The following is a 14,404-nucleotide window of genomic DNA, read 5'->3' as shown; positions in this document are numbered from 1 at the left end:
CTTAAGGGTCCTGACCTTCCAGGATCTGAAATTTATTTGGGTGTGTGGGAGTGGTTTGAAGTAGCTGTGCAGGGACTCCCTTAACATGACATGATTGTTGCATGCCAACTACCAGGGTCCCAGGGGAACGAGGCCTTTACCCAGTGGCAGGGAAAATCCAAGCTGACTGGAAACCAGGCTTTACTGTAGGAAAGGGAGCTAACAGACATTCGTCTTTCACCAACCAATCGGTGGATTAGGGAACGAACCCCATGGAGGTGGTGCTCTGCAGCATATGTATGTTGGAGAGATACTCAGCCCAGAGACAGTGTCCCAGGCCTGACCTCCTGCAGCAACTGGCTAAGGATCAAGTCAAAATGGCATGGAGTGAGCTGGGGAGGTTGGCCTGGCAGAATTCAGAGATTTATGTTGCTGGACATTTGCCTCGAGCCAACTTTGTGTGACCTGACCCTGTGTGTGTGAGTAATCGCCTCTGAAACATCGGAAATGAGGGTGAATGCATTTCTGACACAAGAAACGAGGGAGGTGAGCATTCACATTGTTATTTTGCCTTTGTTAGTATCGTTTTCCATGCAGATGAACTGGCTTCATTCCAAAGCACACCTGTATTTTCTGCTTTTCAATGAGGGGAACCAAAATGTTCTGGTGCAGCAGGTCAATCTATGGTTTTATTTGAAGCTACTGCCGCCACCTCTTCAAGGTGGAGGAGGGTCGCTGATGCTAAGTATCAGTGAAACGCTCCCTACAGGGAGAGAGGGCTCACGCCTCAAACTGCTAGGCATTAATGCAGAGGCGGCTGGAGCTGAAGCATTCTGCTGGTACACATTCTCTAATGAAGCCAGTGAAGACTTAGTAGAATAAGTACAATCACAATTTCAAATCACATATAAACTCACAAAATATTGGTAACTGAGACCCATCTCTGAGTCCTATACACAGCTTCATTCCCCTTTCAGACCAACTTTGAAACACTCATCTTCAGCAGCAGCAGCAGTAACTGTAGATTGTTGTCCATCCCAGGTCAAGAGTGAGTATCCCCAATCCCATATACTTACATTTTACACCCTAACCTGTTAAGCAAGACCTTATCAAAAGCTTCTAAAAATCCAAGCAAATGGCTTTCACTGGCTCCATCTTATCAACCCTACTAGTTACACCCTCAGGAAACACCAGTAGATTCATCAAGCATGACTTTCTTTCCATAAATCGTTGCTGACTCTGTCCAATTCTGTCATTATTTACCAAGTGCTCTGCTATAAAATCTTTTGTAATAGATCCTAGAATTCTCCCCACTGCTGACATCAAACTAATCAGTCTGTGATTCCCTATTTTCTCTCTACCTCCTTTTTAAATATTGGGGTTACATTAACTACCCTCCAATCCGTAGAAACTGTTCCAGAATCTTGAAAGACAACCACCACCTGAAAATTTATCACCCTTTAATCCAATCAATTTCCCCAACACCATTTCCCTACTTGTAGTGATTTCTTTTTTTCATTTTTACAACTGAATTATATAGTTTCAGACAATCATTTTCTGAATTGGACTTGTTTATTTTTAAATATATTTGTAAACTTTTTTCTGCTTGAGGATAGAAGGTAATCATGTCAATTGTAGCAATTCACAGAAATGTAAGCAATTCCTAAAACTCTGCATTTGTGCTTTAATCATTTGCAACACAGGGACAATAAAATTAACCTAGTGACTGTAGTTCTTTGGAAATTACAACTATGCACTCATATATTACTATGGAGAATGTTCTAGATCTTGCAATTTATGTATTCAGGTTAAATGTTCATTTAAATAAATTGATAGTGCACTAGAGCGGAACTTCAAAAAGTGTTTGAATCTCTGGGGTTGTTACTAGTTTCTAGTTAACAGTTAATTTTATTTCTATAGAAGGTTAAAAATATGTTTTTGAATAAGAAAGGAGCAATAGTTATGGAGTGTCTGAATTCTTAAAATTGAGAAACACAAGGATAAAAATAACAGGCAGGAATAGATGTATTAGCTTTATATAACCTGCTCCATACAAATTTGATTCCTTCAGCAGCACTACCTCGACAGAAAAAACAAAAATGAAAAGTTTCTCTGGGTCTTTTGGAGGACGGACTCTAGTCCAGGAGATCTTCCTGGCCATTTTACATGGACGATAACTACTCCTTGTACAACATAATCTCTGCACCAGCTGTAGGCCGATCCAACTTTTGTTCGGGAAATCCAACCAATCAACATTCATGGCATGAGTGTATCCTCCGTTCTTTGGGAAAAGAAGCATCTAGCTTCCAATCTTCATATTACCTTTACAGAATGTGTATGCCCTAGTCTTCCCTAACTTATTTAATTGCGATATTTGGTCTACAACAGTAATTCCACGTTTTTTAAAAATTCCCTTGTGAGATGTGAGTGTTGCTGGATGGCAAGCATTTATTGCCATCCCTAGTGGCCCTTGAAAAGGTGGTGGTGAGCTGCCTTCTTGAACCTCTGAAGTCCACATACTGTAGATTGACTTATGATGCCCTTAGGGAGGGAATTCCAGGATCTTGACTCAGTGAAATTGAAGAAACGGCAATTTATTTCCAAATCAGGATGGTGTGTGACATGGAGGAAGATTTGCAGGTGATGCTGTTCCCATGCACCTGTTGCCCTTATCCTTCTAGATGGAAGTGGTCATGGGTTTTAAGGAGTTGCTTCAAAAGCTTTGATGCATTTCTGCAATGCATCCTGTAGGCAGTGTATACTACTGCTTCTGAGCGTCGGTGGTGGTGGAGGGAGTGGATGCTTGTGGATATGGTACCACTCAAGTGGGCTGCTTTGTTCTTGATGTTGAGCTTCTTGAGTGTTGTCGGACCTGCACCTGTCCAGGCAAGTAAGAGCTATTCCATCACACTTGAGCCTTGTAAATGGTGGACAGACTTTGAAGACTCAGGAGGTGAGTAATTCACCGCTGAATTCTTCACCTCTGACCTGCTGTTGAAGCCACTGGATTTATGTGGCAAGTCCAATTGAGTTTCTGGTAATTGACAGGATATTGAGTTCGGGGATTCAGTGATTGTAGCAGCATTGAATGTCAAGGGTAGGTAGTCAGATCCTCTCTTATTGGAGGTGGTCATTGCTTCGTATTTGTGTGGTGCAAATGTTACTTGCCACTTGTCAGTCCAAACCTGGATATTGTCCAGATCTTGTTTCATTTCAACATGTATCTTCAGATATCTGTGGAGTTGCAAATGACACTGAACATTGTGCAGTCATCAGTGAACATCCCATTTCTGACATTATAGTGGAGGGCAGGTGGTTGATGAAGCAGCTGAAGATAGTTGGACCCTGAGGAACTCCTGCAGCGATATCCTGGAACTGAGATGACTGTCCTTCAGCAACCACAATCATCTTCCTATGTGCCACGTATGACTCCAACAAGCTCAGAGTTTTCCCCCGATACCCATTGTTGCCAGTTTTGGTGTAGCATCTTGATGCCACACTCATTTGAATGCAGCTTTGAGGTCAAAGGCTGTCACTCTCACTTCTCTGGAATTCAGTGATTTTGTCCATGTTTGAAACAAGGATCTAATGAGATCTTGTTGAAAAGTCTTTGTTGAAATGTAATAGCAATATGAGCCAAGTTGCCTTCTTTATACCAGAAATGTTGCTGTGTAGAAGTAATCCGAAAGTCCAAATAGCTGCTGTGTGTCATAAAGTCAGAGGGTGGAATTTTACAGTGAACTTAAAGTGAGCAACCATTCTTCAGCTGGTCTCACCACTGGAAAAATGTCCATAAAACACCACCTCTATATTTTAAAGGACCTTCCATCTCCCAGCCTGCCACCCAGAGATCCAGTAAAACTTGGCCTTTGTAAATGGCCTATAGCAAAGAAGGCGGCCGTTAAGCCTACCAAGTCCATGATTGTTCACTGTAAAACAATCCAATTCCCTAGCTTTATCTCAATAACCCTGTATGTTTATTTCCCTCAGCTGCATGTTCAATTTCCTTTAAAAGCAAAATCTTTCCTTCTCTCTTCACTTTCAATGGCAGCCAATTCCAGGTGACTATGACTGCATTATCACTGCATTTAAACTTCTGTCTCAGATCATCTGTAGTTCTTGTCACAAACCTAACCTCTGTGTCCGTACTTCTTTTACAATTAGACTAATAAAATGAGAGATATTAGAGAATTTAGGCCTATTTTTGTATGTGGAGAAAGATCAACAAGAAGATATAATGAGATTGCTCAGAAAGTACAAAGAGGTACACTTGGGTGTACCATATTAATAAATCATGACGTTGCTGTAGGTAATTCAAAACCAATGAAGCAAAACCCACATCAGTTAAACCCAGAAAATAACACCAAATTAATGAAGGATTTTCAATAAATGTTGAAGAATTATTTGATCGAACCAAGCCAAATTAGTTGGAGTTCTCCCGTAGTATTTGTTCCTAAACCAGACAGTTCAATTAGATTATGTGTAGACTGTAGGAAAGGGCAGTCACAAAGGCGAATTCATACCCTGTTCCCAGACTAGAAAATTGCAATGATCGAATTGGTAGTGTGTTACTCTAATCTAAAATTAATTTGTTGAAAGGATATTGGCAAGTACCATTGACAACCCAATGGCTATGGAAATATCTGCATTTGTCACACTCACTGGATGTGCCACATTTCAATGATTAATGAATAGAGCTGTAGCTGAAGTACCTAATTGTCCAGTTTACTTGGAACATTGTAGAATCAAATAATACTTGAAAAGAACATATAAAACTGTTAAAAAGCTGAAGAATCAGAGTTGATATTAAATCTAGCAAAAAGTGAATTTGTAAAAGACCAAGTGATATATTTGTGACATGTTTTTGGACAAGGACTGGTGTCACCCAGCAAAAGTAAAAGCTTTAATTAATTTCCCCACCCCAAAACAAAGTATAACCAGGTTTTTGGGAATGTGAGGGTTTTATTGAAAGTCTGAACCTAATTTTTGAACAGTAGCCATACCCTTGACAAATTTGCTGTTAAACAGACAAAATGGTGTGGACAACAGATAGCCAGGCACCTGTTTTAACAAATGAACTTGTATTACTGAAGCTAACTTTTTTAAAAAAAACACTTAAATTACCAGTACATGCTAACAATTTCAGTTGTTCAATCTTCTGTTTAAACTACATATAACTGGTGCTGGTATTGGTTATTCTGGTTCTTTAAAAGGTCTAGTCAGAAACTATTGGAGTCAATTTTGAGCTTTAAATTCACTATGTTGCAAATTTAGGGATAGGAGGGCTGATTTGATTTGGCTGTCCTGTCTCTGTGTCATAACTCCAGATCTCGAATGTTTATTAAGAATGTGGGAGGATTTTAGCACTGACCCTTGTCTATTCTGTCTGAAAGCTACCTTTCAAATTAAGCCATTTTTAAAATCTAAAGTGACACCAATCCTCTGTGAGTCTCTGTTGCATTCACCAGCTTCTAAATGATACTTCGGGATATGCTTCCATAAATTTCAAATCAACATCAACTTCTCCATTACCTTCATCGATTCTCTGTTACTTTTTAAAAAATTAATTAGATTAATACTCCTTAATTAATACCTCGCCAATTGCCTGTTACTATATTTTCCCTGATTATTGTTTCTAAAATTCTACCCACCAGATGTTAAATTTATTGACCTTTAATTGGCTGGATTTTTTTCTCTTGCTTGAACTATGATGTCATATATGCCACATTGTAGTCCTCCAGCACCATCATTAGGGAGGATTAGAAGATTATTGTTCTGATATTCCCACCCCAATTTTCTTCAGCAACTTGGCATGCAAGCCATCTAAACCAGTTGACTTATCCATTCTAAGCATGAGCAGCCTTTCTACTACGCCCATCCTATCAAATTTCACACACTTGTCAACTTTACCTTCATTTTAACTGACATTTTATCAGCATTCCAATCGTTAGTAAGTAATTACATAAGATGCTCAAGTATTCAGGCCTTGTCCTGATCCTCCAAGCAAAGATCACCTTTTTTTAAAAAAATAGGCTTCACTCTGACTCTTTTTACCTGCTTCTCTGCCAGCTTTATATGACACCTATTTATATGCCAGGAAAAGATTTTGGGTTCCCTTTTATGTGAGCTGTCATTCTATTCTCATATTTTTCTCTTATGCAAGCCTTACAGTCTTCCTATTCCCCTGACAAATTACTATGTTTGGTCTCTTGAAGAATTCACCTGACATACATCATCCATTTTTTTTGTTTCAACTCTATTTCCTTGACATTCAAGAAGCCTTGGCTTAGGTTTCCCTGTATTTCCTCCTTGCTGGAATGCTTCTAGTCTATCCTTTAAACATCTCTTCCTAAACAAGCATCATTGTTCTATTTTTGTTGAATCTCACTACCAATTCAATGTAAGCATTGCTGGCAAGCTCAGCATTTATTGCCCATTCCAAATTGCTGTTCATTTAGCAACTGACGAGCAACCAGCGAAAACTTTCTAATGGAAATTCAGTTAAAAATCACCTGATGAAGGAGCAGAGCTCCAAAAGCTAGCGTCACCAATTAAAACTGTTGGACTATAACCTGGTGTTGTGTAATTTTTAACTTTGTACACCCCAGTCCAACACCGGCATCTCCATATAATGGAAATTCAGTCTGGAGATTCCACATTGTATCATCATATTTTCAAACAGAAAGGCAAGGACATGGATTAGAATCCACTACTGTGCTATCAACTGATATCATTGTCTCCTTTTCTGACATTGTTATTCCTATCCAACCTAGGTTATGATTTTTGCCACTATAGAGGACTGAAGTAAAGGTTTGAATGGATTTGAAGTATTTATTGGTTAGCAATTAGTGCCAGAATAGCTGTTGGAGTAGCAGCTGGCTGGGAGAGCAAATAGCAAACTTGAATCCTGAAATGTATCAACCCAGGTAATTTTAGGTGAGGATAGGGGTATGTAGAAAATTTGGAGAATGTCAGTCATAAGTCAGTCATCAATCAGAGTATTGTTGAGCCACTCCCCTCAGTTCCAAATTAAGACAAGTATGCTGATTAATGTATATAACAATTTAAGTGAAATAAACTTAACAGATGAAGGCTGAGACTGCAATGACACCTCATTTACATTAATAGTAAGCTATTCAAGCAAAAAAAAATCACAATGAAGGGTAAGTGATATTGTAAGGGGCAGTCATGTCTGGTGCAGTGCACTCTTGAAAGCAACGTTTGGCTCTTCCTGCTTTGCCTGACCCGGAAAAGCCGCTAAGGTTATTGTATATATTGGATGTATGAATCTGAACTGATTGCCCTGTCTATAGTTCCACTTAACTGCTACATCACTCCTTGAAGTTGCTTTTCATTGCATACTGTCTCATCATTCAAACTTCCTTTCAACATTAGCATCCACAAAGTAAATAACTTTGTTCCATGCAGCATTATTACAGAAGTTTCCTTGTTTTATTCAAAATTATATTTTTTGTTGTTTTGTTAATCTGCTGTCTCGCATTTCCCTTTACCAAGCATTTCCTGATCAGGGACGTTCTAACACCTGGAGGTCGCCCATTCAAGTTAAGCTGACCCTGGAAACTATAGTGGGGTCAGCCTTTGTAATGTCAATTGGATGAAGATATCAAGCTCTCTCATCTAGTGGGAATTCTGTCCCTGCAAAATATTCAAAGTAGAATGTTGAAAGTAGTCATTCCCAAATAGTTAAGGAACAATAATTACATTTATTTGAAGGAATGATAAAGAATAAATACAGACATTTGTTTTAATCAGCGCTGCATTTGAAGGAAAGCATCAGTCAGGAAATAATAGCTGCTACTATAGAATTTAAGAATGTGTATTTTCGGTTGTTAATTTGCAGTGATAACGGACACCACTGTCTTCTCTGCCGTGGATAAGCTTAGACACCACTATATGAAAATAATGTTATGATCCGAGCTGACGTTATTACTGGATAAGTCAGATCCCAGACAGAAATCTGGTTTGATAGTCCTTTTTTTTTAAAACATGGAGGTCTTTCACGGAAACATAGCATGCAATGCTGCATATTCAATTTTTTTAAAAAAGCTAGGTTTATTATGCAAAAGAAATAAAGATAAATGAAAATAAAGCAAACTTTTTATATATAACATATGTTTAAAGATTTTGAAACACATAGTAAAACTGCAATCCTATTAACCTCATTACAACACTCAAACACCAGGCAGAATGTCCTTCCCCATCTCACATACAGTTTGATTTAACTGTTAGTTTAACTGTTGGTCATGAGAATGTGATAGCCTCTTCCTTGATTTATCCTGTAACTAAGATTAAAATTCTCAGCTTCAAATAACCCCACGGGAACTAATCAAACATTTCTGGTCTGGAATGTTCAAACTGAATCCCTTACACTGAGGCAATGTTTTTAACAATTCTAAGCTATCTTCTCATGGAGCAACTGCTTTACATATTCAGCTTCATGTAAGAATACTGCAGAACTGCCCCAAACTGACACTGAAAAAAGTGAAAGTTATTTCCAACTTGTTTCAACTTAGGCCAAAAGAAATTCCAAAATCTTCTATCTGAAAGCATAATTCACTACACTGTTTTCTTCATTCACTCATAAGCTTTCCAATGTAAACAAATTCCTGTTAGCCTCCAAAGCTATCTGTCAGACTGCTTTACCTAATACATACCATGGCTACAGAAATACTTACAAGTTAATAATTGAACCCCTTTAGACATATAGAAAAAAAACACATGCCACTAGTTGAAATTTAAAAATACAAACTCAAAAATAAATCATATTAATATATACAAATCACACACAGTTATATCAAGTGGTAAATAACTAGAATTGATGCTACTAATGCTTATACATTTTAAGATTTGATTGTTTGGAATAAATACCAAGTTATGAAACTGGTTTGGGTATTTAAATTCCATGAAATTTGCAGGTAACCCACAGAGGTATTTGGTATATTACACAAAACTTTCATGTGTGTGTGACACTTGACCATGCGGTTTTTTTAAAACAATAGCATGAGTCAAATTGGGGTTTGTTTGTGCCTAGACAAATAGACAACATATTCTGAATGCTTAAGATTTACTGCTGTAAACAGTTATTCCTTTGGGACTAGCAATTCATTCTCATTATATTCTGCACAGCTTTAGCAATTGCCATGTGAAAAAGAGCCTTCATAGGGTGATTGTTTGTTAGAAATCATCATACATTTTTTGGAAAATTAACAACATCACTTAAATAATTTAAACCTATTTGGGGAGACGGTGACAGTGATAATGGCACTGTACAGCAATTCAAAGACCCAGGCTAATTTTCTGAGGTCATAGGTTTGAATCTTGCCATGATATTGGTAATATGTGAATTCAACTTTTAAAAAATTGGAATTTTAAAAAAGCTAATCCAATGCTATGTAACTATTGTTGATTGTCATAAAAACTCATCTGTTCCCTAGTGTCTTTTAAGGAAAGGAAATATGTCATCCCTACTAGATCTGAGGATTGGGAAGTTTATAGATTTACCGCAAAGGAGTACTAAGGGCCTGACAAGAAAGGGAGAAGTTAAATTTGAATGCAATCTAGCAAAATAAAACAGACTGAAAGCTTTATAGGTCCCTGAAAAGGAACTGTTTATCTAAAGTAAATGCGGCTCCAATAAAAGCAAACTCAGGAAAATTTGTAAATGGGAAATGTCAGAGAAGATTGTGACAATGTTGCCCCTTTAACAAAGTTATGTTGTCCCTGTTTTTTTTTTCAAGAGGATCATAAAGGCAAAGGAGGTACTACATCTGGAAGTGGCTACTTACAATAATGGTAGGCAAGTGGCCAGTTCTCCCAGTTCAGTTTTTTTTATTGTATGGCTTAGTTTTAGCAGTCGGTAAGAAAACTGCTGGGGACCTAGAGAAGCAGCTACAGTGAAGAGGTCCCAACAGAGGTTTCAACAGAGGTCTTGCCTGAACCTTTTCTGAAAACTCCTACATATAAGAACCTATGTTTGAAATTTCATTTTACCAAGAGGTGTGTTTATGGGATGTTGCAAAGATTGGACAACTTCATGAAGTTGCGATACCATGTGAATTGGGTTATCAAAAAGTTAAGCTTTTCTAAATTATGTTTTTTTTGGTACGTGTTTCAACCATAATGTGTAAATAAATTTTGTACTGCTTGAAGCAGAGGGGTTTGACTCCTGGAATATCCACTTTACATCTGCCTTTTAAAAATTCATTAAGGTTCTGGGCTAACTTCTCAAAATATTTTGAGGGGGTCTATAAAAAGCTTAAGGATTACTTTGCGTCTGTTTTCACTGAGGAATAAATATACATTCTCCAAGAAATAGAGATCCAAGTAGGTATGGAAAATGAGGAGTCAAAGGAAATTAGTATTAGATTTAGTATAGAAATTAATGGGCTGAAAGTTGATAAATCCCACAAAATCTGATGCTCTTCATTGCATAGTGTTGAAGGAGATTGTTGATGCATTGGTGATTATCTTCCAAATTTCTACAGATGCTAGAATGATTCACATGAATTGGAAGAGAGCAGAAGTTGCCCCAGTATTTAGAGGGAAGCTGGAGAGAAAACAAGGAACTAAAGACCCACTGACTTTACATTAGTGAGAGGGAAATTGTTAGAATTTATTACAAAGGATGGAATAAATGGACAATTAGTTGACAATGATCAAATTGAGAACTGTCAGGTCTTTAAAATAGCCTAGCATGCCACTCAGTACAAGGGCAACTAGAGTCGTAGAGACAAAGAGATGTACAGCATGGAAACAGAACCTTCGGTCCAACCCGTCCATGCCGACCAGATGTCCCAACCCAATCTAGGCCCACCTGCCTGCACCTGGCCCATATCCCTCCAAACTCTTCCTATTCATATACCCATCCAAATGCGTCTCAAATGTTGCAATTGTACCAGCCTTCACCACATCCTCTGGCAGCTCATTTCATACACGTACCACCCTCTGCGTGAAAAAGTTGCCCCTTATGTCTCTTTTATATCTTTCCCCTCTCACCCTAAACATATGCCCTCTAGTTCTGGACTCCCCTACCCCGTGGAAAAGACTTTGTCTATTTATCCTATCCATGCCCCTCATAATTTTGTAACCTCTATAAGGTCAACCCTCAGCCTCCAACGCTCCAGGGAAAACAGCCCCAACCTGTTCAGTCTCTCCCTGCAGCTCTGATCCTCTAACACTGGCAACATCTTTGTAAATCTTTTCTGAACCCTTTCAAGTTTCACAACATCTTTCCAATAGGAAGGAGATCAGAATTGCATGCAATATTCCAACAGTGGCCTAACCAATGTCCTGTACAGCCGCAACATGACCTCCCAACTCCTGAACTCAATACTCTGACCAATAAAGGAAAGCATACCAAACGCCTTTTTCACTATCCTATCTACCTGTGAATCCACTTTCAAGGAGTTATGAACCTGCACTCCAAGGTCTCTTTGTTCAGCAACAGTCCCTAGGATCTTACCATTAAGTGTATAAGTCCTGCTAAGATTTTCCAAAATGCAGCACCTCGCATTTATCTGAATTAAACTCTATCTGCCACTTCTCAGCCCATTGGTCCATCTGGTCCAGATCCTGTTGTAATCTGAGGTAACCCTCTACGCTACACCTCCAATTTTGGAGATGGACAGAAATGTCTTTTCAGTGACACCCTTATCCTATGCAAGAATTTTTAAAATTGCATGTCTATGGCAACCTGATGTGGCTCTATTCTCAGCCAAAATTATATAAACAATTTAAAAAGTTATTATTTATTTATTTTAAATTTTGCTTCCTAATTTGAGGAAGTAATTTATTCTGCAAACTTCCAGTCACCACTTGTCCCAGTTTTTAATATTTTGTCTGTATTTATTTTCAACATCACCACTAAGCGGGACAACAATTGTGCATGCGTTGTGGATACACAAAGTTAAAGTGCTATGTCATCGCAAAGCTACGTAATGACAAGTGGCAGGACCAAATTTGGCATACCCTATATCATTGCAGTGCAGATTGGTTCAATTTGGAACCAGCATCTGAGCAGTTATCCAGGGTAGTCAGAGGGAAAGGAACAACAGTGGTTGCAATGCAACTCTAAGCATCGGTGCAGAACCAGTCAACCTGTGACTGAATACTACCGAGAAATACCACTGCACTTTTTGCTTGGTTCACACCTATCTTTCCTGTTACTTCTCATTGGATGGACAGAACCTTGTGGCTAATTGGTCAGAGAACCTCACCCTCACCCTCACCATGGACAATATAGGACATGCACCTATTTAACTGTGTATAAAACTCTTCAACTAAGGACAAATAAGTGCCTTCCTGCTGTGGGTAGTATTTTCATGTGAAATAATTAGTGTCTTCATATTATATTAATCGGAAATGTATCAGCCCTCATGGAATTGGTTGGGGAGTGGGAAGGTGAACAAAATGGCATAGGAGGGCATAGGCATGCTTTGATGTTTGCCTATTTCCATTTCATTTTGTCAGCAGTGGGTAGACTGACAAGTAGACCACATGTCAGTAACTCAATTGAGCCACTGAAGTGGACAGTTATGGTTCACTTCTCACCTCCTCAAACAATTTGCCCAAGTTGGAGATTGCTGCTGCCAAAAACGGGAGTCAGCCCAATGAAAATTGGCAACATCCAGAGCCCACAGAAGGGCCATCACAATCGATCAGTTATTTCCACAACAATCTACAGATGCTCCGCAGTTTATTTAAACTGAGCTAATAATTTCAGTCTTTGAGATATCTGAATTAGTTTGGCTTAATCATCTGTCCTGTTGATACTATATTCCAGATCAAATTCTGTTTACCATTGATTTTCAATTTTTACACCATGCATATTAAAACCTTAGGTATAGTTGATATATTGTAGGCATTTTCAAATTGACTCCTCGAGGAGAGTTGACACAGTCATAAATCTATTTATGGCCCTAGAATTGTTCAGTTTGAATTCATGTGTGCTGTAAATGGTTTGTTATTACCTAAAATTTATTATGCTAATATAGTTTCTAAATTAGTCCGAAACCTATGCTGAATTTTAGATGGAAAGAAATGTTCAAATTTTTTGTTGGAATAAATCTGCATGGTCTAAATGTACAATTTTATTGTGTTCCAGCACTGCCGCAATTGGGTGTCAAGCTCTGAACCACTGGACACACCAGTAGAATTCATGCTACCAGACTGCCCACGAGTCTCTGCAGGTACTTCAGTTATTCTTTTCAGACAGTGTGGACAACATTTTTTCTTGCGTGAAGTTATATTCAGCTGCAATTTTAAATGTTGGAAAGGAGATGTTTCAGCAGATATATTCGTGATTTAAATTCTATTTAATCATTTTCTTACTTTAGACTGCTGAGTAAGTCTGGCTTGGTGACGGGATTTTCTGTGGAATTCCTCTATTTTATCGTCTGAAATGTGCTTCATTAATAGCATTTGTGGATTGTGATACTCAATTTGTGACATCACTATATTGGAGCATTGGGATATTGCAAAGCATATGATAGTAATAAGTATATGATATAATAATGTATTTTTTTACAATGGCAATTCAGTAGGATGTACTTCACTTTAAATGCCTAGTTAGCATGTCAGAGAATGGACAAAAGTAACTGGTTTAATTTCCATGACTGTTCTGTGAATCATCTCTGTCAAAGTTAATCCAGACAATTGGAACATTCCTCAAAACATTTTAATGCCACTCAAATTTATTATTACCCTTCCCCCAACATCAGTATTGCACTTGTCAGTTGGTAGAAAATAGGAATATCCTGAAAAATCAGAACTTGTTGACTTCCTCTCAAGTTTTTTAACTGGACCAGGATATTTGCTTAAATATGCAGGACTGAAATTTGGTTATAACAGCTTTTAGTTAGAGATGTAAAAATTGGTACGTGCCAAGAAAATAATATTCATCCCACTGCATCAGTTTTAAAATACCTTGACATTTAAAACTTTAAATAATTCATAATTGATTGCGTTGAATGTTACCAATGGAATCAAAGTCTGTGGGTTTCCAGTAACAAGCTTTACTCCAAATGTAAATACATAATATAAGCTGACACTTTACATAAACTGTAAGCTGGTACTAAAGAAAAGCTGGATTTAAATGCAGCTGTTCAAGTGGAGAAGTTTCCATCAAATGACAGGTTTCTAACTTTGAGATTATGCATTTCTACCATTTAAAAAGTTTTCCAATCTTTCCCATTCCCTCTCCACAATCCAGTGCTTCACTTCTCTAGTGATTGTAACAACGACAGGTGAGTGGACCTCATAAAATAAGAGTTTCCTGACTGGGGCTGTTAATCTGGTCCATTAGCGAGCCCTTATTGACATATATTAGCAGGAGTATCAAAGGTTCCATTCACTCTGAGAGCTGTATCTTCGGGAGCTGGATCAATGTCAAGAACTCCGTGCCGCC

General features: G+C 38.1%; 1 protein-coding gene across 3 annotated transcripts in view; it reads left to right on the top strand.

Moving 5' to 3' along the window:
• Positions 1-14,404, top strand: part of arb2a (ARB2 cotranscriptional regulator A) — a 535,689-nt gene that overhangs the window by 362,523 nt on the left and 158,762 nt on the right. For all 3 annotated transcript variants that reach the window (XM_060844193.1, XM_060844184.1, XM_060844202.1), the window contains exon 10: positions 13,103-13,187. In XM_060844193.1, coding sequence (XP_060700176.1) covers positions 13,103-13,187 — 85 coding nt within the window. The remainder of the gene's footprint in view (positions 1-13,102; positions 13,188-14,404) is intronic.

The sequence above is a fragment of the Hemiscyllium ocellatum genome, chromosome 2, assembly GCF_020745735.1.
Source record: "Hemiscyllium ocellatum isolate sHemOce1 chromosome 2, sHemOce1.pat.X.cur, whole genome shotgun sequence".
NCBI classification, from domain to species: Eukaryota; Metazoa; Chordata; class Chondrichthyes; order Orectolobiformes; family Hemiscylliidae; genus Hemiscyllium; species Hemiscyllium ocellatum.
This window is presented reverse-complemented; position numbering and strand designations above follow the sequence as displayed.